This window comes from Apostichopus japonicus, chromosome 16 (assembly GCF_037975245.1).
Source record: "Apostichopus japonicus isolate 1M-3 chromosome 16, ASM3797524v1, whole genome shotgun sequence".
Taxonomy (NCBI): domain Eukaryota; kingdom Metazoa; phylum Echinodermata; class Holothuroidea; order Aspidochirotida; family Stichopodidae; genus Apostichopus; species Apostichopus japonicus.
In genome coordinates, this window is record NC_092576.1 from 21,940,165 (window position 1) to 21,967,830 (window position 27,666).

Here is a 27,666-nt window from a genome sequence, read left to right on the forward strand (position 1 = left end):
GGGTTTACACTAGCCTATTAGAATAGAATATGCGTCACTTGACTGCTATGAAGAATGATATATGTTATATCAGGGCATTATAAATTGCGCCATGAAGCAAGGATTACACACACGTTCAGGTAGAATTATATATTTATCTCAACCCTATACTGCTGACAGGTGCCCTTACATGTTATTGTTACTATTTTTACTTTATCTGCCTATATCGTAAGTCCCATGCACTTTCACCAAGGGAAAAACGACGATAAACTTCTAACAAGGGAAAATTAAAACTATAACTGTTGTTCATATGATAATATACTAGGCACCTATGATAATAAAAGGTATAACTAATAAAAAAGCATACTGCGATGATCCTTTGCATCTATGTAGCTGCATCATTTCCTTTTAGAAAAATGCATGTTTAAATACTTAACCGAAAGATTCTATATATATAGAGATATGCGTGTGTGTGTGTATGTATATATTTAGCGACTAGTTGAACACGCTGATTTTTATTGGCCAGCATCAGTTTGAAAAGAAGTAATATTCGTCGAAACTAGTCTCGCAAGGATCGAAACTCTTCTCAAGGCTCTACATTAATTATTTGTATACTTTTTCCATTGCTATTCCGTAACACGTATAACATACATATACAATGTTTAGAGTTCTAAGACGTTGCGTTAATAAATCAAACGAACATTCTAACGTTAACCAAAGTCACGTTAACCAAAGTTATACTCACGACAGCTCCTTTAAGTGTTCTGAACGTAGCCCATAACTTAACATCTCCATAACGTCTTCCTCTGTAAGTATCCTAGGCTCCCCATTTACTTGCTCTGTCTCTATGTGTATCTTCTCTGCCGTCAACCATCGATGCAATCTGAGTCCAGAGTGAAGTACAATAACATCTTTCTCACACTCCTTGAAAGATATTAAATATAGGAGAACATGTTGGCAATTGGAAAGTATTGCTGAAGGGCATACGTAAATATTTATCAAGGAATCTCAAACAAATCTCTATTGACTTAAGTGTGTCGCTAATACATTGTTTCTCCAGACAGTTCTTGAAGATAAACCGTACTATTGTAATATAGTCGTGTTACATACTTTATTAAATTATACTTTCAAAGAGTGTTTGCGCATGTCATTAAAGCATTAACAGGAAGGATATAAGTGATGTTCTAATGTTTGATAACGTAAATTCAAAGGATTATACCAAATGATTAGTTAGAACAATCAGTATGGTTCATAGCCTCACAGTACTGTAGCTTGTAACTCCATGTCGGGGGTGGGGTGGAGTGAAGACGTCAAATGTTAAATACCTCCACCGTGAATCGACCATGAATATCATCAAATGATGGTAGTATTCGGTGGACTGGGATTGTTGGTTACTTACTGGTCAGTTATATTACACTCTTGTCGCTGTGTTTCATGTAATACATACCAATATAACAGCTAGAATTATTAAAAACTACGTTATGGTGAGTAATGGTTAATACCGATCTAGGTGCAATGCTTTTGAAATACCTTTCTCCACTAGCGTGTCACTGCAAAACAGTTGCGTGTGTTTATTGAATTTGCCCTATCACTGCGTATATACTGCATTAAAATTAAAATTATATTTGGTTCTTGTATCAGCATGAGTACATATGGGCTGCTTAAATCAACAGCAGATTGAACTTAAAGAAAATGTTAGAGCTGGCTGGCAAGAGTCAGTTTAAAATGTAATAGAGTAGAATAACACAATATTATAAGAATGATTTAAGTAGGGTTAAGAAGCTGAACGGGATTGCCATTGACCAAGATCTGTATGAATAAAATGAAAGAGCCTAATGACATTATCAGTGTAGATTTAATCTTTATTGATCTGGATTGAAACCGTAAACATTATATTCACCGGATTATGTTTCCCTTGATGATAACTTCACATCAGCAGAGTAATCAATCTAGTTGATTATTTAAAGTTGGTCTTATCAGTTTACTATCATTATTATCTCAGTAATATAGCTGATCAGTTTATAATCCTTACATCTCAGTAAAATTACCGATCGGTTTACCATCATTATCATCTCAGTAATATAGCTGATTAGTTTATAATCCTTATATCTCAGTAAGATTACCGATCGGTTTACCATCATTATCATCTCAGTAATATAGCTGATCAGTTTATAATCCTTATATCTGAGTAAGATTACCGATCGGTTTACCATCATTATCATCTCAGTAATATAGCTGATACTTTATAATCCTTATATCTGAGTAAGATTACCGATCGGTTTACCATCATTATCATCTCAGTAATATAGCTGATCAGTTTATAATCCTTATATCTCAGTAAGATTACCGATCGGTTTACCATCATTATCATCTCAGTAATATAGCTGATCAGTTTATAATCCTTATATCTCAGTAAGATTACCGATCGGTTTACCATCATTATCATCTCAGTAATATAGCTGATCAGTTTATAATCCTTATATCTCAGTAAGACTGACCAGTTTACTATCTTATCATCTCGGTTTAAAACCTAATCAGTTAACAACCATTATCCTCTAAATTATATAACCAATCAGTTTAGCATTGTTATCATCTCATTAATATAACAGGTCAGTTGTACACTCATCCTACATTCAACATGTGAAACAACTCAAATAGGAGCAAATGGTGGACTACGTTAAGAAACCAAATCATGTTAGTCGAGTATTCGATGCTCAGATCAAGTTGTAATAATTCATGAGACGATGAACTGATCAGAGAACACTCAACATCAGTGACGTCATCAAAGATCATGAAATCTACTATGATAATAAAAAAGAAAACTAGAAGTATTTGTCATTACTTTAATATAGAGTAAAATTATGGAGCTACAAGACTAGATTGTCATAATCAAGTGATCACATTTCCGATGTCGTAAGAGTATGTCAGTTTGTAAACTAAGGTTTTATATGTCTGTTTTCAGCCACTTTCTTAGGTATGTTTGTTTAAAACTGTATTAAACATTACATTACTTTAAAATGGAGTAAAATTATGGAGCTACAAGACTAGACAAATTATCGTCATAATCACGTGATCACATTTCCGATGTCGTAAGAGTATGTCAGTTTGTAAACTAAGGTTTTATATGTCTGTTTTCAGCCACTTTCTTAGGTATGTTAGTTTTTAACTGTATGAAGACTAAAGACATCACTCTCTACACAAAAACATTGTGGAGGAGGAAGGTACAGTATGTATATTCCTAACACTGTTTTATTATGACTAGACATACACAATTATAACATTTAACAATAAATCTGTCCAAGTTTCTAAGCAATTTCAAGAAACCTACGTTTAAGTCTGTGACACCCGACACCCGCTTTTGCATGCCTATGAAATCGAGTTCTCACTTGATAATCGATGTTAATGTTTGCCAATACATTCAGGTGGGGTGATGGGGTCACCCCCCCCAACCACCACCATTTAGCATTTCAAACTAACACAGCATTGTAAAGAAGTTAAAGCTCAATGTTGTGTTAAGACTCAGATATTAGACATAACATAAGTCAAACTACAGTATGCTTCTGAAGGTATCATTGAAGTCTAAAGTGAACCCTTTTCTGGAGAAGGCCCACAGACCCCCTCCCTGCCCCCGAAAGCATGTAGTTTTTACCAACCCCCTGTACAAAAAGAACGAGTGTCTTATCTTTGCGTTGATAACGTCTTTGATGTGATAACTTCTTTGATGTTATCATATTGAGCTAATATTACCAATTAGGATATTTCAAGTACGGTACATCTAGTCCCTATGGTTCTTTTACATTTTTGGTCTCTGTCTAGTGTTCGCTTATTTTTCTTCGTTGTTAGACACGACCAGTGATATCCGCTGATACAGATGTTGCTTTATTTTTAATGTATTCAGAGACTGCGGACGAGAACTAAATAATACAGTAAACCTATACCTTTATCAGAGATTTCATATATCACTAATCCTGGGTTATACCAGTCCCCTTGCTGTAGTACGCATAATTTACATCAATACCATTGTTTAAATAAATATTAATCACTACGGCCCATGTATGTACCATGTATGACTTCAATCCAATTTGTCGTTGTTCAGTTACCGTGTTTACAAGCTACAGTATTTTAGTTAAATCAACTTAAGCCCGCCCACTAATTAATATGCATAATATCATGTCGAAATATATCACCATGTACCCGCTTTCTATCAACATATGAATACCAAGTATAAATTAATTCTGAGTTTTGGTTGCGGAGTTCTTAGCATTTGAAGATGTTTACGTTTGACCCCGTGACCTCCTCATTATTCATGAAATGAGCACCAAAATCATTAGGGTTCATCTACAGTGTATGGCGCATCTATGTACCAAGTATGACTTCAATCCAGGTTGCCTTTGTTGAGTTATCGTGTTTACGAGCCAAGGGCATCACACACACACACGCAATCACCATCGCATAGATTCCTTGAGCCTTCGGGCAAGGACTCAAAAAGTGATTTCTGTGTAAAACAGGATTACTGAAAATTGAAGAATTGTTCACTTATCTCCGTACCCCATCGTCTTCCCTGCTGGTAACCATCAAATGTTCAATCCCAGGGGATTTCATCTTCATATCATTATGACTGAACCAATATACCACAATGCACTATCACATTGGTACCATGCAGTAAAATGTTCCAACATGTTTTAACACTGCACGGATTCACACAGAGTTTACAGTAAAACAATGTAAATCTTTAAGCTTTGTTCCAGAGTGAAAGCTGAATCATGCTGATAAATCGGTAGCATGTACTCTTAGGATTGTAATCCCAAAAAATAAGCTGGATTTGTTGGGATTAAACATATCTTCAGTTCTCACTGACATCCTAATAGTACATGCTACTGATTTATAGCACGATCTACTTGTTACTGTGGTACAAATGATTTACAGTAGTTACTGTGTTGTCTGTTAATGTAGAGTGTAACACTGGTCTCGTCAACTGGAGTCGCCATTTTCAATTGAGCTGCAAGGTTTCACATTCTAATCATTATAATAAGTCATCATTCTTGACATCTATGGGATAGTTATTTTAGTTGGTTCTCTTGACCATGCTAGACCGGGTTCGACCCTTGTGTATTGTTATGGCAGAACTTGTGTTTTCATTAGCTAGCTGTAAGTGTAAGGTAGCTAACATTTAAGAGCGCTGCAGTAATTTAGATAAAACATGCCTTAAAACAGCTCCTGTGTTTATTCTGGAAAACTAAGACATTATTCAATACTGACACATACTGACTCTAGGGATATTGTTTGTTAATAGCTAGACTAGTCAGGTGTCATGACATATGATGACACAAATTTAAATAAAAAGAAAGAAAAAACCCCTTCTGATTGGGGTAACATGTGCCATCTGTTTGTAAATATTTTAGGCAAAGTTGTTTGAGGTTAATATTTACACTAAATATTTCTAAAAATTAAATTTCATTTATTAGAAAATGAAATATAATGATGTCCTATATCTCTAATTGACAAGTTTTATATTAGTTTGGTATTTTTATTGTTATTAAATGGCTACGATTGCACGGTTAAATACTAACAGTATCAGATTTTGCTCAAAATCAATCAATTTTTCTAAACATTCTTCTATAAATTGTTTCTTATATCTCTCCGATCTGGCCTGACACATCAAAACTGGGGTAAGCATTTTGCCCAATTACAGTGTTTGTTTTTTTTTCACTTTTGTTGGAAATGTTGAGGAGTCACCTCACATCCTCGTAGGTTCATCTTCATTTAATACCTACACCTTTGCTATCATGTCAGTTTTGTCTAAAGTGATCCTCATTGTAACTTAACTGGTGCATGTGATCCCTCAGGTACTAAAACATTTACTGTTTATATTGTATCCATAGTTTCCTAATATATTTGGTATTGCAACAGCTTGGTATGCTCACATTCAACAGTGAATGGTTTCTACTTTAGCATAGTCATGTTATGTTACAGTCCACGCTCGTATCACAATTAATAATATTGATGCTATAACCCAACAGAAATCAAATACTCGTTAAGCATAATGTCGAGAGGGGAAGTGGGGGGAGGGGGCTGAGGGGGTTGAAGGTTGATATTTGTAATGCAATATTCAAATTTTTGTGTGAGTGAGTGTGTTGGCTTGTAATGCTCCATAACATCTGACTAAACATTGTAGTATTTAAATATATATTAGTTCTTTGATTAGCATTTTGTGACTGTGTGCCAGGAAGGAAGATTATTAAAACCCTATCTTAACTTGACATTGAGAACAGTGATATAATCATCACAAGATATAACTTATTACTGGTTATCAATCTTTCCTCCCTGATGAGAAACAAGGTATAATACTCTTTTGTCTTATTTCTTTGTTCCGTAGTAATAAACACCTCCTTGCCTGCTACTAAATTACCGTTACAAATTAACAGGAACATGAATCTGTGTCTCTCTTACCTCTTCTTCTGGTAGATTACCATCATCGTCACACTGCTGAAAGGAAGAAAAATATTAATTATTATGATATGTTGAAACTGTGTTCAGGAAAATATAGTAGGGCGAGGCAAAAATTATATAAGTTATGATTATATATCTTCACAAATATCGAAGTAACCTATTCCTGACAGGTGAACGCACATCTGCATTGAGCACACTAAAGTCAATATAGGAGACAGACTTGTCCTGCACTGTTAGATGCACTGACTTAATAATATGAATACATATAATATATCAGCTTTATAGGGAAGACAACATTAGTTTTAAAACCCGTCATATAACACTGAGTGACGTCATTAAACAATGAGTGACGTCAAAATGGTGAACTTCTCACTGAGATGATTGGATGGATACCATTGATGACAGAGAAGATGACGAGAAGTGTAAAGAGGGCAGTATTCAAAGATAGAACTGTTTATACAATCCTCGTGGTTGAATCGATGGAATGTACAAACAATGGAAACTTTTCAAATATCCCATGAAGCAGTAAATTGGTTACTCCCGCCCATACCCCCTTCCCCCACCGCCCCAACTCCATCTTATATGATATGTTGTTATCGTTTAGCTAACCCTTAACGGTATCCATGAAAGTTTGGGAGGTGCAATTGGTAGAAAAAATCTCAAAATGGAATAACAAGGAAAGAAAACGAAAATTAAAGTAAACAAGTGTAGATCTTTTAATGTTGACAAATTTCATGAAATATCATAACATTGTCTTATCCCCTCAATAGAGTATTTCTTCTAAATTTGCCGTGTCACGTGCGTATTTGTATTTAAAGTCTGTAGAAAATTATGTTATGAATAAATATTTCTATCCTTGTTTTGATTCATAGTCAATTGAAACATTGCAATATGAACACAGTACGCATTGCAAGTATTTCTTCAATACAAAATCCGTACGCCTTTTTCCCAATACTTTGCCTTAAATTTAAATGAGTTTGTTGAAATACTATACATTATACACTACATGAGACTATTATATGTAGTTTGCATATCACTAGACAAACTTAAACAGATGCATTTTAAGTTGTATCGTTTCCCTATTTTTAGTTACCCTGGGCATTTGTCAGTTGTGACCTCAACTGGGAGGTTTGTAGTAAGTTATATTCCCTTACTTTGGAAAGACTTGTCTTGAGACCTCCGCAACGTGTGAAGCTTTACTCACAGCTTTCATTCACTGTTTAAGTCATTAGCTATTCTAGTACATTTGTACCGCATAGAACTTCGGCGCTTTTATCTTGATATTTCGGGCATTGCCCTGCGTGCATGTTGACTACTGCTCTGCGAGCTCTTTTAGTAGACTCGGTTGTTTAATCTTTCACCATCGGTCCATGCAGCTTTGCGGGTTATTCAGTTGATTATATTAATGTAGCCTACCTAGCGCAGCAGCTGTTGTAAGTTAATAAGCCTAGACGTCCTACCAATACCAATACAGTATACTACTACTAGTGATATATTGTTCGACACTATACTGTTGGGAACTTTCCACTATGGCTTGGCGTAATATTCTAATGCCACCGATAATATATTATCCTCTAACTTATTATATAATCACATAATTATCAATAAATATTGAATATGACAATTAGCTGATGATCAATTAACAATAAAACGCATTACCAGTTACCGACTATACCATAGTCAGTAAACCCCCTCCACACCCCACCCCGGGCCCTGAATACTTCGAGATCCTCTAATGCATTCAAAACACGCTGGGAGTAACACAAATCTTTTGAAACCTTTTTTTTTTAGTTCAGACAGCTTCAGTATTTTGCCTTTTTGAATATTTCTCATAATACTGCCCTCTATTCATAGTGCTGAGAGTACAAACAGTGTTACCCAAAGGTTTCTTGAAACTTCAATGAAAACCTCAAATGTGACCCTTAAGTTGAGCTTTGACTTTATAAATAATTTTAAGGTTACTTTTCCTAACATGTTAAAGTGCATCACATCGATAGAAATAACCTCAATATACAAAAATACGGTATAGTCATATTTGTCTAGTGATTGCATACGTTTGGTTGCTATGGTATCCGTACAACAGAACAACGAAGCGGGTTAGTAGAGCAACACATACTACTACAGTGCTTCTTTCTATTTTATAATGTATTCCCATTTAACACTAATACAATAACCGTCCCCCACACCACCCCCCTCCCCCAAAGAAAAAAAATATGATCGGAACCCTTGAAATGGAGTAATAAAAACAGTGTCTCTTTCTTTCATATGTGCAAATGACCAAAATCATGACCAGCATTACCACCCCCTTTTCATTCCCAAGTAAATGAGGTCGCCAGGAGGAAAATCCTTTGGCGACTAGATCTTTATTTTTCCCAAATTCTGGTTGCCCAGAGAGAAAATGTGATCGCCACTTTGATATGCTAAATATTAGTACAAACAAGAGCCCAAGGGCACTGTGGTTCCTTGCTTGGGGTATATGACAATACACATAATATTATCAAGCAAGATTGGGCTCAAATAGTCCAAGTAATAGTGGTGCTACATGTACCCATAAAGTAACCAACACTATAGCCAACACTTTTGTGATCACAATATGTGATCGGATTTTTGATCAAAAGGCACTTTTGAGATGTAAATGTGGCGTCGAAAATGTAAGAATAAGGTCACCTACAAGCAGGTCAACAGATATGATAACACTGGTGACCTCAAATGACATGAACTTTAAGTTTGAAAATGTTCCACCACCCTATTCACAACTTGTCCCAAAATATCAACCGTGTCACACCTTGGTATTGGGATTTAATTGCATTAAATGTCTAAAAATTAACTTTGAACTTGCATACGTAACTTCAGACACAAAGGTCACACGTAGGTCAACCCATTGACATTTTTGATCGGTGAGACCTAAATAGAGCATCAAATCTGTAAAAATTGACACATTTTTTCTTTGACCAATTTCTCCCCACAAAATACTAGTTTTTTTTTAGCATTAGCTGACCTTTGATGACCTTGGATCACATGACCGCTAAGTTTGAAAATATTCCCCTACACCATTCACAACTTGTCCAAAAAAATCAACCTTGTCACACCTTGGCATTGGGAGTTATTGCATTAAATGTCTGAAAATTAACTTTGACCTCGTATAACTTCACACACAAAGCTCACCCGGGGGTCAACGTATTGACATTTATAATCAGAAGGTACCTTTAACATCTGAAAATAGCATCGAAACTGTAAAAATCCACAAAACACGAAAAGGTCACCAGAGGTCAAATTGAGGTCAAGGGTCACCCAGATGCGGGTCGACAATTGGATTACATTGAAGCAACCCCCTACCCAAACTGACAATTCGTCCTCAAGTTATCGCAAAAATACTAGTTTTTTATCATTAATTGACCTTTGGTGACCTCAGATCACATGACCATTAAGTTTGAAAATATTCCCCTGTACCATTTGCAACTTGTTCAAAAAAATCAACCGTGTCACACCTTGCAACTGGGAGTTATTGCATTAAATGTCTGAAAATTAACTTTGACCTCGTATAACTTCGCACATGAAGGTCACACGGGGATCAAACCATTGACATTTATGATCAGAAGGTACCTTTGACATCTGAAAATAGCATCCAAACTGTAAAAATCCACAAAACACGAAAAGGTCACCAGAGGTCAAATTGAGGTCAAGGGTCACCCAGATGCAGGTCGACAATTGGATTACATTGAAGCAACTCCCAACCCTAACGGACAATTTGTTCTCAAGTTATCGCAAAAATACTTGTTTTTTATCATTTATTGACCTTTGGTGACCTCGGATCACATGACCGTTAAGTTTGGAAATATTTCCCTATACCATTTGCAATGAGTTCCAAAATATCAACTGTGTAACACCTTGGCACTGGGAGTTATTACACTAAATGTCTGAAAATTAACTTTGACCTCATATAATTAACATACAAAGGTCACCTTGGGTCAACTTATTGACATTTTTGATCGGTGAGACCTAAATAGAGCATCAAACTATACAAATTCAAACATTTTTTTCTTTGCCCATTTTCTCCTCCCAAAATACTAGTTTTTTAACATTTATTGACCTTTGGTGACCTCGGATCACATGACCGTTAAGTTTGAAAATATTCCCCTATACCATTTGCAAACTTGTCCAAAAATATCAACCATGTCACACCTTGGAACTGGGAGTTATTGCATTAAATGTCTGAAAATTAACTTTGATCTCATATAACTTCGCACACGAAGGTCACACGGGTGTCAACCATTGACATTTTTGATCGGAAGGTACCTTTGGTATCCAAATCTAGCATCAAAACCAAACGCTTTCTTTTTTGCTTGTTTCCTCCCAAAATAAGCACAATTTTTTCTAATGTGACCTTTTAACTTTGGTTTCAGATGTAGTTTAATCTCATGATTCCAAAAAACAAAACGATAAGTCTGTACAACCGTCCTAACTCAGACCGAAAAACTTTGACCCCATATAACTTCGCACATAAAGGTCACCTGGTGTCAACCTATTGATATTTATGATCAGAAGGTACCTTTGACATCTGAAAATAGCATCAAAACTGTAAAAATCCCCCAAAACTTGTACAGGTCACCAGAGGTCAAATTGAGGTCAAGGGTCACCCAGATGCGGGTTAACAATTGGATTACATTGAAGCAACTCCCAACCCTAACGGACAATTTGTTCTCAAGTTATCGCCAAAATACTTGTTTTTTAACATTAATTGACCTTTGGTGACCTCAGATCACATGACAGTTAATTTCAAAATGTTCCCCTAACCAGTTCACAACTTGTCCCAAAATATAAACCATCTCGCACATTGGCAACGGGAGTTATTGCTGTTTTTAATATATTGGTTTTTGGCATCTAACTGACCTTTGGTGACCTTTGTGGGCACCAAAAACAATAGGGATCTTCCTCTCACTAAGGGCTATCCACCCACCAAGTTTCATCATGATACATCTTTTCCTTATTGAGATATCGTGTACACAAGCCAAGCGTCACATACACACACACACCCATACATACACACACACGCCAAGTTGAATGCATAGGTTCCTTGCTTTGCAAAAAGCAAGAAACCAAAAACACTAGGCCTAGGCTCATCATCGAGTAGCACTACTGTCAGTACTGACTACACTAACGTTAAACTTTAAAGCTAGTAGTTAGTACTGATAACAGTGGCTAGTAGTACATTTTTATTTTAAAATAATGACATAGGATAACGTATATTATTTTCTAACAAAATGAGTACGGTGAAAAATATCTTTATGTTATCATGTTCAAATACGTAGGTGTAATATAAGGTATAAATATCCTCAATAATTTCTATTTGCTTTTGTTCCTTTCATTAACTTGTTAATAACTTCATATAATTAACATTACTTCTTTCATAACACTGCCGCCGCTGATTATGCTTGCTCTCCACGTAGTATTGGATCAGATCATATAAATATCCAAATTAGCTCTTAAACAGTTATTACTACTTCCTTCTTTGAAATAAAGGAATGAATAAATAATAACGTCTTCCACATGGTAGCCTAACACCACACTAAGTCCATGGAAATCTAGCTAAGCCTCACCATCTGTTTATTTGCTGAAATTGTGAAGCAGTTATAAGATATCCATGGAATACTTTCATTATTGCTGCTACGTTCGACCACATGGTTGCCTAGCATCACACTTAGTCAATGGGGTAACCTAGCCTATCCATCTGTTAATTAGCTGAAATTGTGACGCAGTTATTTAAGATATCCATGGAATACTTTTGTTATTGCTGTTATCTTCGACCACACGGTAGCCTGACACCACACTAAGTTCATGGGAAATCCGCCTAACCATCGGTTTGCAAAAACCGCATCGGGAGGGTACCTTCGTTATTATTGTAAAGCATTGGTGGAAATTTCAGCTGCAAAAACTGATCGCCACAGTATTATAGGGCTGGCGACTAGCATTAATTTTTCCAGAAAGTTTTATCGCCAGCCAAGAATGGTCATCGCCAATGCGACTGTAATGTCAGTCACGTATACACTAATATATAATCCCCTGAAGCTTTTCAAGGAACAATGTTAAATTATTAGCAAGATTTCAAAATCAAATGTGATGTTTCAGTTAACTTAGCATTGCTTGTACCATTTTGCTCGCGAGGGATAATTCGATCATCAAAAGCGGTGCATCAAAAAGATAAATACAGATTAATAGTTCTCTTCTAGGCTAGAGCCTCGTGCAATTTGGTACTGTACCTTCATTGGACCAATCATATTGTAAGGCATTTTTTTTACGATCTCAAATTGGTCATAATGGGGTGTACGCTCGGCCCTCATCTCCGAAAATAAAATATGTAATTTAACATGACCGTTAAATTTTTTTCTGAACACGAATTTGAACTTTGTGAAGTACAGTAAACACAAGACAAACGATAGTGTACGTAATGTTAAAACTTTAAGAAAATATTTCACAAACACATTTCTTTTCGACATATTTACTTCAGTTTAGTTAATGTGGGTTATAAAATGAGAGTCATGAAAGCAGTAACATTTCTTGAATTTATTCTTCTTATTTTCAAACAATTTACTGCTAACGAACAGACTTGAACTCGCTGTTGGTAAAGCTTCAAAAATACGCATCTTAGCGATCGAGATTTGGATATTTTCAATGTAATTTGTTTATATTAATAATGAATGTGAATGTAGTGAAGTGAAATTTTGTTGTTCGCACCTTTTGAATATTTATGTGTGTTACGTAATAGTCAGTTTTTAGCGTTAGTTGTGTTCATAGCTTTTGCACGTGGGTTTTGGTTAGTTCTGTACACGCTGTTATCATGGCCAGCAGCGTCTCTGCAGAGCTCCGGGGTTCGCCTCGTCAACCCCTTAGTATTTCATAATTTTATTAATCTCGGGTCGTTAATTGCACAGAGTTATTTATATCTGGAGTCAGTGAGGAGATGTCCCCTTCTTAGAGGCAGGATGCCTCAGTTTTTTTTGGTTTTCGACTTCAGGCTCGAAGCCACTGGTATCCAAGATGGCGGTCCTACCACATGCAGCGAGCTGGCGAGAGATGGAGTCTCGATGTCCGCGTTCTCGATGTCCGCGAGCGTAGAGAGTTATTCTTTTCCGCGAGCGAGCTGTACTCATTTAAGTAAGAGATTAAGTCATAAATATTGTTCGTAAATGCTGTACGTACCCTATCGTTAATTAATTAAATTTTAGTTTTAAGTGTTTGGCTAGGCTGTGCTTTACTGTACAAAGTACATATGTTAGGTTGTGTTTTTGGACCTTGGTCCTACGGGTTCGTAGCGTGTCTTTATCGTTAAGCACGTGGGTGTTAGTATTGCGTATTATTATACTGTAATTGACAGTGAAGTGTATTGATTATTGTACCTGTTGAGTATTGTACTGCTCGTTGTTTAATGAGTGTATTCGTATTTTGTATTCTGAACAGTATTTGTTTACCGTTGTTTATTAAAGTTATTGTCTCAGAGATTGTCCTTGAATCTTAGCCATTGTGGACAGCTATAGAGTGACAAGACTCTTGAGATTTTGTGGGTTCAGGAGGTGAAAATTCCTACTGTCTAGGAACAGTTAGGTGGAAATTCCTACAATGGTTGCAGCTGGCATGGGTTGCCCTGACCATTATTGAGGTGCTCAAAGTCCTCGCCTGTTGGCAAACGTGTATTGTATTATCTTCAAGTGCAGATCATTTCATTATGTTCATTATACATTTCGTACAGTATTGCGGGTATTGATTCTTTAATTATATTTGTTGTTGAATTTAGTTTCACTGAATATCCTTGGTAAGTTATTGTGACATGGATATTTCATAGATTGAGTATAGTTTTTCCCCGAGTTAGAACAGTTTTAATTAGGTTAAAGAGTTTATTAAGCCATTTATATTGTCATGTATCATTTTTTTTTTTCATATGGATTATATCATTTTGTAGAGTTTGTAATAAATCGTCAGCCGTTGTTTCAACGCAAGAACACTCTTGCATCCTCATTCATCACTTCTGAGTTCGAAGCGAAGGACCCTAAGTTCGGTAATTCCCCCGCCATCTCGGGTTCGCTTCATGAATGAAAAAACAGAAAGCCGACTTTTATATCAGCAGTAGCTGCCGTAAAGGTGAATTATCTCTTACCTGCCATCGACCGGTCTGTAAATTCAGACGGCGAGAAGATGATGAATAGATGCCCTCATACCAAACTGTAAGAATAAAATGAAAGAGAGTTCTGTAAAGTATCAGTGCTTACTTAATTTTTATTGGTCTGTATTGAAATTGTAATTATGATAACCGGATTAGCTGAGTAATCAATCTAGTTGATTCCTTAAATATGATCTTATCAGTTCACTATCATTATCATCTCAGTAATATAGCTTATTAGTTTATAATCATAATATCTCAGTAAGATTACCGATCGGTTTACCATCATTATCATCTCAGTAATATAGCTGATCAGTTTATAATCCTTATATCTCAGTAAGAATACCGATCGGTTTACTATCATCATCATCTCGGTTTTGCCCTTGTAGTTAAATAACCTTTCAGTTTAGACTGGTTATCATCACTTTAATATAACTGAACAACTGTAGACTTATCCTAAATAACACATGTAAAACTTCACTACGACAAGAAATCCAACATTGATAGTCAAGTATTCGATGCTCAGATGAAGAATAATAATCCATGAGACGATGAACTGATCAGAGAACACTCAACATCAGTGATGTTATCACAGATCATGAAATCTACTATGATAATAGAAAATAAAACTAAAAGTATTTGTTATTACTTTAATATGGAGTAAAATTACGGAGCTACAAGACTAGACAAATTATCGTCATAATCACATGATCGCATTTACGATGTCCTGAGAGTATGTCAGTTTTGTAAACTAAGTTGTATTTGTGTTGTTTCCAGCCACTTTCTTAGGTATGTTTGTTTTTAACTGCATGAAGACTAAAGACATCACTCTCTATACAAAAACATTATGGAGGAGGAAGGTAGCTATATTCTAACATAGTGTTATTATGACTCGACATACACAATGATAACATTTTCTAAGAAATTTTAAGAAACCTACGTTAAATAAAGGTAAACTAAAATATGGTTGTTAAATTCACATATTTCCAATGCTTTCCCTAATATCATTCCCACCTTTTATTTATACTTATATTTTTGCAAGGCAAATCATTCATGGAAGTTAATATTTGCCAATACATTCATATTGTACTCTTTTCAAGCGCCGACCAAGAGGGTGGTGGGGTGCCCCTACCACCACCACCATCACGCATTTCAAACTTACACAGCATTTCAAAGTAGTTATATCACAATGTTGCGTTTAGCCTTACATTTTAGACATAATATAAGTCAACTATGCCTCAGAAGGAATCATTTGGTGTATAGTTCCCTTTTTTCTGGAAAAGGAAAACAGATCCACCCCTCCTCCACACTTTTCATTTGGGTTTTACCGACCTTTTGTACAAAACATAACGATTGTCTATTCTTTGCGTTGATAACGTCTTTGATGCGATAACGTCTTTCATGATATCATACTGAGCTAATATTACCCATTAGGATATTTCAAGTACGGTCCATCTAGTCCCTACGGTTCTGTTACATATTTGGTCTCCGTCTAGTGTTCGCTTATTTTTCTTCGTCGTTATACTTGACCAGTGATTTCTTCTGATACAGATGTTGCTTTATTTTTAATGTGTTCAGAGACTGCGAACGAGAACTAAATAATACAGTAAGCCTATACCTTTATCCGAGATTTCATCTATCACTAATCCTGGGTTATACCAGTCCCCTTGCTGTAGTACGCATAATTAACATCACTATCGTTGTGTAAGTAAATATAATTAGGAATGTGTCAAGTATTGTGTTGATCTCATATCATTCAACCTAGAAATGCGTCTCACAAATTTCAGATAAACAATAAGTTTGTTGCTATGTTAGATTTTGCGGCTTTATTCTGTAATTCAGATTGATAGAATAGTTTAAGCGTAGATGTGGATATGTTTTATGTGTGGGTGGGTGTTTGTGTAGGGGGGGGTTGGCAGACTCCCAGGGGTATTAAAACTTTCATTGGAAGGGGAAAGCACAACAAAACCTTACACGATCATTGTCGCAGTGTAATTTAGTTGCCCAAAGTGCATGATACCATTACATATGGGAAAGAGATTTAAAGCATAGATTGATATGATGGCTACTCACAAAACTTTATGATAGGGCAGTGATCGTGAAAGAGCGAAATCAAAGGAATATGTTGTTAAGTGTTCAGTGTTGTTAAATATATATTATTCGGTTCGTTGTTACCATCACAAGATTCTGTTTTGGGTGTCTCCATCATACAAATTCATTACTCTCTTGTATGTGAATCAACAAGTCAACAGACTTTCACATAGTTGGTTAAGCCTTTAAATAAATGTACGAAATTTGAAATGTGTCCATTATGACGTCAGACAATACCCTTCACATTTCTTGTTTCCAAGGATGATGGAATGATTCCAACCGGAATAGTGTCTGGCAGAACGTACCAACTAAACCTATGGAGAGAAGTAGAATAATCATCGTGTAAGATGTAGAAGAATGTCCTCCCAGTATGGTTTATTGTTTACCAAATCAATAAAAATAAGCAAAGTTAACAACAATAACAAGGAAATAATCACACCTGATTGATCATTATGACCCTTGTGTTTCAACTAAAAATAAATTAGAATGGGTATATTAATGTAGATAACAATGATGATAGTTGGAACTGCTGTATGTACATTGTATGTGATTGATAGTAATTCCAGCCGTCCACATTATCAGAATTAGCTATATTGTGCTTATGTTTTACTTTACAATTAATTTAAAGTTGTTCAGACATGTAGAATACAACAGTGAACACAGCAATCGGAGTAATACAGGTTCCTTATAACAACTACATGCACTTTCCCGATCGGATCACATGATTTACATCGTGTGTTACTTTCGGTAAATTTATTGATTTTATATTCGTCTTCCTGACTCCTCACTTTAAATGAGATCTAAATTGTCTGAGATTGGTCAAGTTTACTGGTAAAATATGAAATCTAGGAATAATGAATCTTAAAGCTGAGATATTGTTTCTTAATCTTAAAGTAGATTAAGATGCTACAAAGTTTTTCAACGCTATGTTAGGATGACAAACCTGCACTGAAACGTAGGAAGAATGGAAGGGAGAGGGGTAGGAGATCAAGAACATAGCAACATTCTTTACTGGGCGCAACAACTGATCCTCTCGGGTTATTTCAGGAAAAGTATAAACACAAAATGTTACAATTACATACAAAAAAGCAGATATATCAATGTTCCTTAATATTGAAGTATTTATTCAATATCAACCTTTTTATCACACTGCATTAGTTGTTATTTCGTTATTGATTCATAACCAATTTTACAATAGTAAAACTAATTTAATAACTAAGTTAATTTTCTGTCCCCATTTTCAGGAAGATAGCGGTGGATTGCCATCCTGGGGGAGGGGGTATAAGGGGATGTCCTCCTCCCATTTTGAAAATTGTTGATTTTCGAAAAGGGCTTAGATGAAAAATGGTGCTATCATTTCCATTTTATAAAGTATATACATTCTTAAATTTACCCGTTTTTTGGTACAAAAACTTTAGCAATTACGGTCATTACATTCATTTTCGTGGTTGACCCCCACCCCCCTTCCCTCCGCAAGTTGCGCACATGTTCTGGAGGTGGCTTTTCTTTACTTTCTCTTTAGTAGTTGACCCCCCAGCCCCTCCCCCATAATCCATGCTGCAGGAAAACTATAGAAAATCAGGAATGAAATAACAAGGAAGTCAATGGCATTGTTCCCTGGCTTAGAATATACGTATCCACTGACGTAGATCTGATGCTGAAATAATATGGTTGCAGTTTAACAGTGTTAGTTCTTTGTAGAGAACATTGCGCATGGGCGTAGATCCGTTTTCAAAGTGTGGGGTCACCACTTTACTAGCAAAACTGTGCTGTGTGAACATTTTAAAATCAATGGGAGCATGCTTTTTCTAAAGGTTAGGGGAAAACGATGTCCCCACCCCCTCCCCATGGGTTCTATGCCCATGATTTGACCTAATTGATAGGTATCACCGTGTAAATATCAGTAATATATAAAACATAAGATTAACCATTTGGTACTGCTGAGATAATGTAGTTTCGAGGTTTCTACATGGTGCCATGTTGACCTCAAATAACTTTCAAACTTCCCAAATCATAATAATCTACTCAGTATTGACAGTATTCTGCCACGTATGAAATTAATCCACTCCTATTAAATATAGGCGATGACGAATCGGGAAAATTCGAACCTGATACCGTTAGGTCGCAACACAATCATTTCCTCTTTATTTTTTATCACTCTCTCCAAATACTGCCACCCTCCCCATCATCGGCCCCATCCCCAGGTTCTAGTATATATATATATATATATATATATATATATATTAATATATATATTTGGCTCCCTTTCATTTTTCACCCTCGCCCATTGCGTCCCCAACAATTTCTGTGAGGGGGACTCTTCCATTAAAAAACGGAAGCCAATTTTCAGGGTAATCAGAAGAGTAAAGAAGTATGTGCCCAACCCCCCCCCCCAACCTCACCCACCATTTGTATACGGCTCCGTCGCCCCTGACACAGTAAATGGACGGTTACATCGCAAACATTTATAGTGTCTTTATACTAGTAACTACAAGTAAATAGACCAAATATATATTGATCTTGATGTGACATGTGGGGAATTTACAACACTCGTCTCTACCTCTTTTTAAGAAATCTGCTTCTTTCATACCTGCATACATATTACTATTTACAGGCAAAAGCCATTAAAGATCGACCAAACAACTATCTTGCATTGGGCCGGTATGAATTGACCGAACCGGTGGTAGGGGTAGAGGGGGGGGGGTGTAAAACCTTGAACATCTGTGGTGGCATATGATTATGATTGCTATGATTTTGATGAAATGCGTTATAATACCACGCTCGCCTTCCAATATGGGGACTCATCAAGCCAAGCAGTATTTCAGTCTGTATCAACAACCCAAATGCCGAGACCTTCATAATAAAACCAGGATGTATTCTTTGAAAAGAATATTTGACAGCTCTGCTTATATGTTGTTCCCTTCAAAATCTATGAGAAGGATGATGTGCATATGTAAACCTATTGTCTGAGAGCTTCCTCATTACAGCAAGTTGAGTTACCTAGCATGGAATGAAATTATCTGGATTAATCAGTAACAGATAGTGCATCATATCCAATTAAAATATTCAAGTCTAGCTCAGTATCGTCCTACATTATACCTGCATTGCCCAGCTCTATGAAAAGCACCAATCCGCTCAATGAAAAGAAAATATGTAGGTTACGTACCTCGTATCTAATTAGCATCATAAACGTATATTTACCGATCTGTTGCAAATTTTGTTTCATGTGAAAGCTTTTTATTTACAATTGTTTCTTTTCTGTATCTATGTAATGACTTGGAAAAGAGGCGCTTTTGAATATTTCATGTATCTTTTATACAATGTGACGGCTACAGTGGACATAACAACGTATGTACACATGTAGGCTATATAATGTCAATATTGTTGAACTTTCAATAGTTTATATTGTATCAAACAAACCGTTCTTTGGTCAACCTCTCCGTTGCTACAGTATTGAAAATTATTAATTTAAGTTGTGTTCATAAAAGGGGTCTCCCCGCTTAAGACCCCCTCTCAACGGACTCAAGCCATATTTTCACCCCCCCCCCTCCTCCAATTTTCAGAGTAGACACTTTATGGACTAGTGAAAAGTCATGTCAATGTAAGCCTTAACCAATTCATTTCTCTGACTCTTAAGACGAGGACAAAAGATGAGGCTTACCCCTCACACTAATGAGGTTGGTCACGTCCCTGGTTGAATATCAATAAATTCAAACCTAAATGATGTCAATGCTTTATACAGTAAATGCGTAAGTATAAAACTTGGGAGAAACAACCAATATCGGTAAGAAATATTGGGAATTTGTTTAATCTTTGTATCAATGTTGAGAGAACTCTAGACATTTTACAAAAGATTACTATTTTTGCATAGTTCTCATTCAGTTTCTTTTCTGTTTCTGTTTTATTTTCTGTTTCTTTGTTTTTACTTGGCGACCACGTGGCTACCGCATTATACTGATATGAACGTTTTAATCATGAGTAATGTAACACAAACGCAATGAACTCAGTGCTTAAACAGGTGAATAACTGTCTTGTTTTGATCTCAGCAACAAACAATTTATGAGCAGGCGTTCATGAACTGCATCGACTTTATTTTTGAGAGGATGGGGATTAAAGAAGGAGGGGGTGGGGATTGGAGGGGGGTATTAAAGATTTCAATATCTAGTAGCTTTGCTGAGACGGATATTGTATTGTCATTGTAAGCAGAGCATGTGGTAATGTTATTATAACTTCATCAACTGTACATTCAAAGGTACATTGGAAGGTATTCCTGGTTACTGTTATTTGATGGGTCATGCGGTCACCAAGAACCGCGTGTGTCATGTCTCCTTATTTATTTCTTAGCATGTTAGTAGAGAGGAAGGGATGTGAGCGATGGGTAGGTTCATAGGTGAACCAGCTAATCTTGGTCCTGATTTGGTATTGACTTCTGATTTTAACTGTCAGTGGCCATACTTACGACCTGGATATGACGCTGGCAGTTGTTAAAGTGTTTATTCTGATTGTTAACTTGTAGGGTCATTTTCATTGTAAACCGGGGATGTAAATGTGAACTTCATTATGTTAGCGTGTGTTATTACTATAATGTAAACTATGTGGAAGAAAGTCTGAAGGGGATGATGACAGCCTTCTCAGCCTTTCTAAATTCGCTACCTACGGTTAAAATGTAAATTTGAAGGCAATTTCTAATTGTCGTTGTCCATTATCAGTTTTAAACTTCGATGGAAAAATTTAATCCACTTTCACCTGAGATGCAGATTTGCCTTAAATTATTTATATCGTAATTAAAAACAATACAATTATTCTTTATAAATAAATAAGTTACAATTACTTTATTTTTTTTCCGCTTTAATATTTATTTATTTATTAACTTAATTTGATTGAGTATTTTTGAAACTGCGACAACTAAAACTGTTTTATTGGTTGTTTGTTTGGTATACATTTCAGTTTTGTTAGAGTAGTATAATTTATTTGTTGGGTTTTGAACAATAAATTTATGTTTTTGCTATTTTGTATTGCCATCATTCACTACTTTAATATTAACAATGTTAAACATATTTGTTAAATTAAAGTTACATAATTAAACACATATTTTGGAGGTTTTAATTTCAAAGGTAACAATTTAGTATGTATTAAACTCAATACACTCTATTTTAGAATATTCATTATACTCACTAGAATTTAAAAATCCAAGTACCTTGTGTATATAACTCTTATTTTATCCTAATAAACACTACTGTCATTCTAAAATCCATTTCTGAGTTAAACTGTAACAATCATCCAAACAAAGAACATTTTTACAACCTCTACCCACCCCTCAGACCCTCTCTCACCAATAAACTCTAAAAATATTACCTATTAATCCATTATATTTCGTTACATTTATATTAACACCCTACAGAATTCCTTTAACGATGGCCTAATTTATTCAAATAAATCCACTTAAACTAATTATTGACATTAAAATACAGCAGACTTTACATTCTCTAATGTTAGTTTAATATTGATAACTTTTAACAATTACATTAAGTCTCTGTTTAACTGTTATGACGATTCTAACATCTACACCAGAATACTTACTTCAGCTCCTTCAAGCTTTTACACTTTGAGCAGTAAGACAAGATGGCCGCCAACTCTTCATTTGTTAGTTTCCTGTAGTCGTCATAGATATCCAGCTTCTGGAGAGAACTCAGGATAGAGAGCGATAGACCAGACTGAAGGATAAGGTTCAGACCAGACTCATCAACTCTAGGAGAGCAGTTATCTAGAACCACACAAGAGATAGGAATCTAGAATGAAAGAATAGAGTTACTGATAATAGAGATAAATATATTGGATTTGGTTAGGATTAAAATATTTATTATGATATTATGAATAGGAAAAAAAACGACTTCAACATAAAGGAAAGTAAAGCGATAAACAAGGACAATTAGGTTGTGTTAGTTGTAAAAAGGAATACATTGTTGGAACGGAAATAAGGGGTTGATTTTAGGGGGAATCGAATACAAATAGGAATAAATGGTTTAGATTGGAGAAAATAGATTAGGTTATGTAGGATTCAAGGATTATTTGTTATTGTTTAACGATAAAGTGATTAATTAAAGGCTAATATCTTGTAAGGTTTAATAAAATAGGAATGCAAGGATACAAATGAACAGAGTAAAGAAATGATAAGTTATTAATTAATAGGAATCGAATCTCAAAGACGGGATGAGAAGGTTACAAAGATTGGGTAATCAAGAATTGAAATTATTCTATCTTTTGAAGAAAAATATTGATCACATTTATTTAATTGTGTTTTTAATTCTGAACTTTCAGAAGTAAAATGTAATTTCAAATTTAAATTGTAGTCACTAATGTAATTGGAATCATGAAAAGGAAACCTCAACTTTAACCAATGCAACGGTTTTATAAAGTTTAAAGATTTTTGGAAGAATTTATATTTAAATAAATTAGCTGTTACTTATAATTAAGATTCAATTTAGGGAAGCAGCTGTAGATCAACTTCATGCTTCAAGAGAGAACGGTTGATAAGGCTTGAACTAATATTTCAATTAACAAATTATTTAATTATTGGACCAAATCCTACGATTCAACGTGAATTTTCATTATTTCTAGTTAATAAGATTTGTTTAAATGATGACGTCTATCTCTGTTAAGTTCTTCAACTATTAAAAGCTAATTAATTTTATTTAATTACCATCAAATGGAATTTACCGATAGTCCTGACTTCATTCCTAGGTTTGAGTGTGACTTAACTTCTAGTGAATTTTTCGAAATGTTACATATGCTTTCTTCCTTTGTGTTTGTAGACATTCCTAATGGGGGTAATGCCTATGATCTTAACTTTCTAAAAGTTATCGTTTCTTCCAATTAAATAACACCAACCGCTTTTTAAATCTATTTCACTGAACATAATGTTATGATAACATAATGTTATGATCTAGTAATGCATGTATCTTATCCCTGAGCGCTTAATTAAATTAATTAATTACTACTTTTCAGTTTAATCGGGTTGACCGGGTCTTCATTGTAATAACTTCTGTTACTATGTGAACATTTAGCGGACAAACGTAAATTAACAAACAAGAGATAAATCAGGTAATTACAAGTTAAATGTGAGGATGGCGCCCTTTTAAAGCAAACATCTGTTTTCGATTGATACAATTTGAAATTAGTAGCGCACTTTCAATTTTAAAAACGTTTTAGCATTTTAAACTGGGATGATGTACATGGACATATCTCTGGTTGCTTGAAAATGACGTACGACTTTTAAAATGACTAAGACCAAAACAAGAAAACAAGATGTAACTGTAGGCGGAACACAACGTTCGAATAACTGTCAGAAAGACTTAAACGACAGTTTTGCTTTTAAATAATTATCTTTTTATAATCATTTTGTAATATAATTTGACTTAAATTAATATATTGGTGTACAGAGTTTTGAAAGCTCTCTATTAAACAGATTATATTTCACATTTAGTGTCAGGTATATCAATTGGCAGGAGTTAGGTCATTCAACTTATAATTATTTAATAAATAACATTATTTCAGACAGTCTGCTTGGTAAAATGAAACTGCAGGCTTTTTATATGTAAGATGGTCAGCTCTTACATAAAGTTTTCTTTTGTACCATAGTTTTACTTGTTTACCTGTGCAGTGCTCACTGTACAGAGGTCTATACATTTGTACAGTATATTTGTATGTTGTCTTGTGGTAGTGAAAAGGGGGATTAAGATTTCTCCTTCTGGGTTGCTAAGTAACTATCTTTGTTCTTCCTGGAAATTAGCCCTCACAGGAAATGGGGTCTGTGTATACTGTATATATTATAGGAACAAAGGAGTTTTGTGAGGGTATAGGGAGTCAGGGAGTTGGCCATAAGTATTAGAGCAAGACAGTTGCACAAGAGGAGATATATATAGTTTTAATGCTGGATAGTTTGTTTTAAACCTTAATTTACAAGTTCAATTTACTGTAGTCCTTATTATTTTATGGAAGGAGTCATATTCACCTGACAGTCTGGGACACTATTTACTATAAAGAATATTATTTACTTAGATATAATTTTACCATAAAGGATAGGCCGGGACACCATTTGTTATAACTGACATTATTTTACCACAAAGGATATACACATTATTTTACTGGAGGATAGCCTGGGACTCTATCGCTTATTAATTAAAGGATACTATTTCGTTGGGATCAGACATTAAACCATTTATCTGTTCAACTCTATCTGATGTCGTGGAAGACCTGTACCTGATGTCACCAGCATGCAAACTCACCAGAACAGCTTTATAAATTAAGTGTATTTACTTTACTTTTGGGTGCGCACCTCACTACTGAAAGTTGTTTTATTTAATTCTTTGACTGGGCCCAGATCAGCTGTACTGTATATTGCTTGTTATTCATAATTATAATTTCTTTTGATCCAATCCAGTTGAGTTTTCTATTTTTTTTTATGTGTCTTGCTCTGTGTTTGGTCTTCACACCAAACCCAGAGTTCTCTGATCAAGAAAAACATTTATTTTCAGTGGCAAACACCCTTACATATATAACTTGCTGTAACTTCAGATCACGAAGATTGAATAATTTAGGTCCTTACTATGATCAGTGTGGATTGCTATATATTGACTTGTGTGAAGGCCTAGACGACAAAGTTATGTAAGAACGAGTTGGACCAATTTTTGAGATTTAGGATTTTTTTTAAAGAAAACAAGGTTTCTACAGTACTGTGTTTATGTATATTTTCTTAGCTAGAATAAACAATTGTTCGCGAAATAAAACTCATTTTACATCTGCCAGTCGAGAATTTTAATGACTAGTTTTAGATTCACTTTAGTTGTAAGCTTTAATGCAAACTCAGTGATCCGACTGTATTTTATTGCAAATTGTCAAATCCTTGTTAAGTTAGATATGCTTTAACTGGGCCTTTTGTGATACTCCGTCAACAACTCGGTCTAATATATTTTTTTTTTAATGATTTAGAATTTCCAAGAATGTCTTCTTTCTAAAGGTATGCCTACTATGGTGATGTTTGACTGAATGTTTAAGACTTCTAAGGTAACCATAGCCTATGTTAGTTTTGTTCATTGCTAATTAGGCTATGGCTTGGTCAATATAACAATTCTAGCCTAGGCCTCTATACCATACCGTCAAATTATGTCACTGATCAATGTTACAGTTTTAGCTATTACTATTAGCAGCGGTTTCCTCTCCAAAAAATAATCCAACCTTAAAATCCAGTCAACAGGTCAATTGTAACAAACAACTGAATGAAACAAGCAACATCTGCAACCTCCACCCAATATAACACTAAACCATTCATTGCTAGTGATAGATGAACACAGGTATTCAATAGCATGAGTCACCGATATCAAATACAGGTGTTTCTTACATCGGTCTACACATTTTGGCGCCAATAAAGAAAATCATCATTGTTGGAGATACTCAACGTTGTGCATGCCTGGTGAAAACAGACAGTTTAAGAAAGATGTTAATTGGGTATTTGGTAAGAAAAGAGTCGAGGCTCCCATGAAATTTATTAACCCGATGTTTGAAGACTAATTTGCGTGGTTGTTTCTTGTGAACCTTTTTCTGAATTTCATGTTGATGCCAAGTAAGAAATTATGAGATTAAACAGTTAAGCTATCTTTGCAAGCCTGAAACTAAAAATGCATTAGAACACATGCGGTAAGGAAAATAGAAACTTCAATTAAATTACTAGTTTTCAGCAAGAACAAGTACAGTAAATACAATCGAATACTAACAAAATGAATAAAGGAATAATAACAAGAATCATAATAATTCTCTATTTTAGCCTTGAGCAACTGGGACGGTGTTTGTAGCTTTATTTCTTACACATATATGCACTGTTGAACTGAAACTACTTGAAATTTCCCATGTCCCATCTGGGTCACGGTAACATATACAAAAGTGGATGTTTGCCCCTACAACTCTTCATTTTCTCTCCTGTAGGTAATTACAGTGTTCTTCTCGCTTAGACAATGAAGATTGTATCATATTTAACTTCATTACATTAGGGCGAAACCCTTTCAATTCGAGAGGCATTGAAGACTCGCCCCAAACTGCGTGCGGCCATCTGAAAAAGTTAACTTTCCGTGGCTTGCAAGTGACGTTTTGTTTGTGTCGCTACAAAATGCAGACAGTACAGTAATGAAACGTGATACCTTGTTATCTTTAGCTGGACCTGAGATGTCCATCGCTGTATGGTTTGTATACTGTGCTGTGGGTATTGACTACAGCTGTATGTACTGACTGTACATTAGTGTCTAATTACCGATGGTAGCAAGCTGTATGTGTATTTTCTGGGGTCGATGGTGGTGTTTAACACTTATGTTACACCTCATTGGAAACTAGGTCAACTTACCAGCATTAGACGTTTCTTTTTGCGCGAGTCTTCACACCCTTTAACAGTGCACGTACACCAAGAAATCACAAGGAAAACAGTCATATGTTACGATACGGTAAGTTGCAAAACATTGGTAACATAGTGTAATTTGGTTGTTTAGTCAGTTTCCTTTGGGTTCACCCTATTCTTAATATTATTATATCAAGCTTTATAGCCGGTCTATCACAGTGTGGAGATTGTTTTAGCAAATCGTTGTTATCTCGAGATTCTTATCTATTTGTATTTTACATCTTTACTTTTTTTCTTCTCTTTGAGTCTTGTTTAAATACAAAAAGGAATCAGGCTAGTGTATAGTAATGTTAATTTACATCATGCTGGTCTGTTTATTTGTTCTTTTCTTGTTTAGAATGTTTCTACATCCTTTCAGTCTTTCTGTAATGCACTATATTCTTATTATTGTTCCTTTTTATCATTTTTCTTATCTGTTTGTCTCTTGTTTCATTGTTGTATTTTTTGCCCAAATGGCCGCCCATACAGGCGTGGACTGGGATGTAACTACAGAAGGAAGCACATTATTTGGCCAATTTGTGTATATTTCTTGTGAAGTATGAATTCATGGAGG

The 27,666-nt window shown here is 35.2% G+C and overlaps 2 protein-coding genes across 2 annotated transcripts in view; one reads left to right on the forward strand and one right to left on the reverse strand.

Moving 5' to 3' along the window:
* Nucleotides 1-27,666, reverse strand: part of LOC139982813 (uncharacterized) — an 890,000-nt gene that overhangs the window by 202,404 nt on the left and 659,930 nt on the right. Inside the window, exons 49-53 of the mRNA XM_071995913.1 lie at nucleotides 22,253-22,461; nucleotides 16,910-16,986; nucleotides 14,579-14,643; nucleotides 6,430-6,465; nucleotides 725-903 (exon numbers count right to left, since the gene is read on the reverse strand). Coding sequence (XP_071852014.1) covers nucleotides 725-903; nucleotides 6,430-6,465; nucleotides 14,579-14,643; nucleotides 16,910-16,986; nucleotides 22,253-22,461 — 566 coding nt within the window. The remainder of the gene's footprint in view (nucleotides 1-724; nucleotides 904-6,429; nucleotides 6,466-14,578; nucleotides 14,644-16,909; nucleotides 16,987-22,252; nucleotides 22,462-27,666) is intronic.
* LOC139982817 (uncharacterized) overlaps nucleotides 1-27,666 on the forward strand; it is a 167,623-nt gene that overhangs the window by 104,726 nt on the left and 35,231 nt on the right. The window lies entirely within an intron of this gene.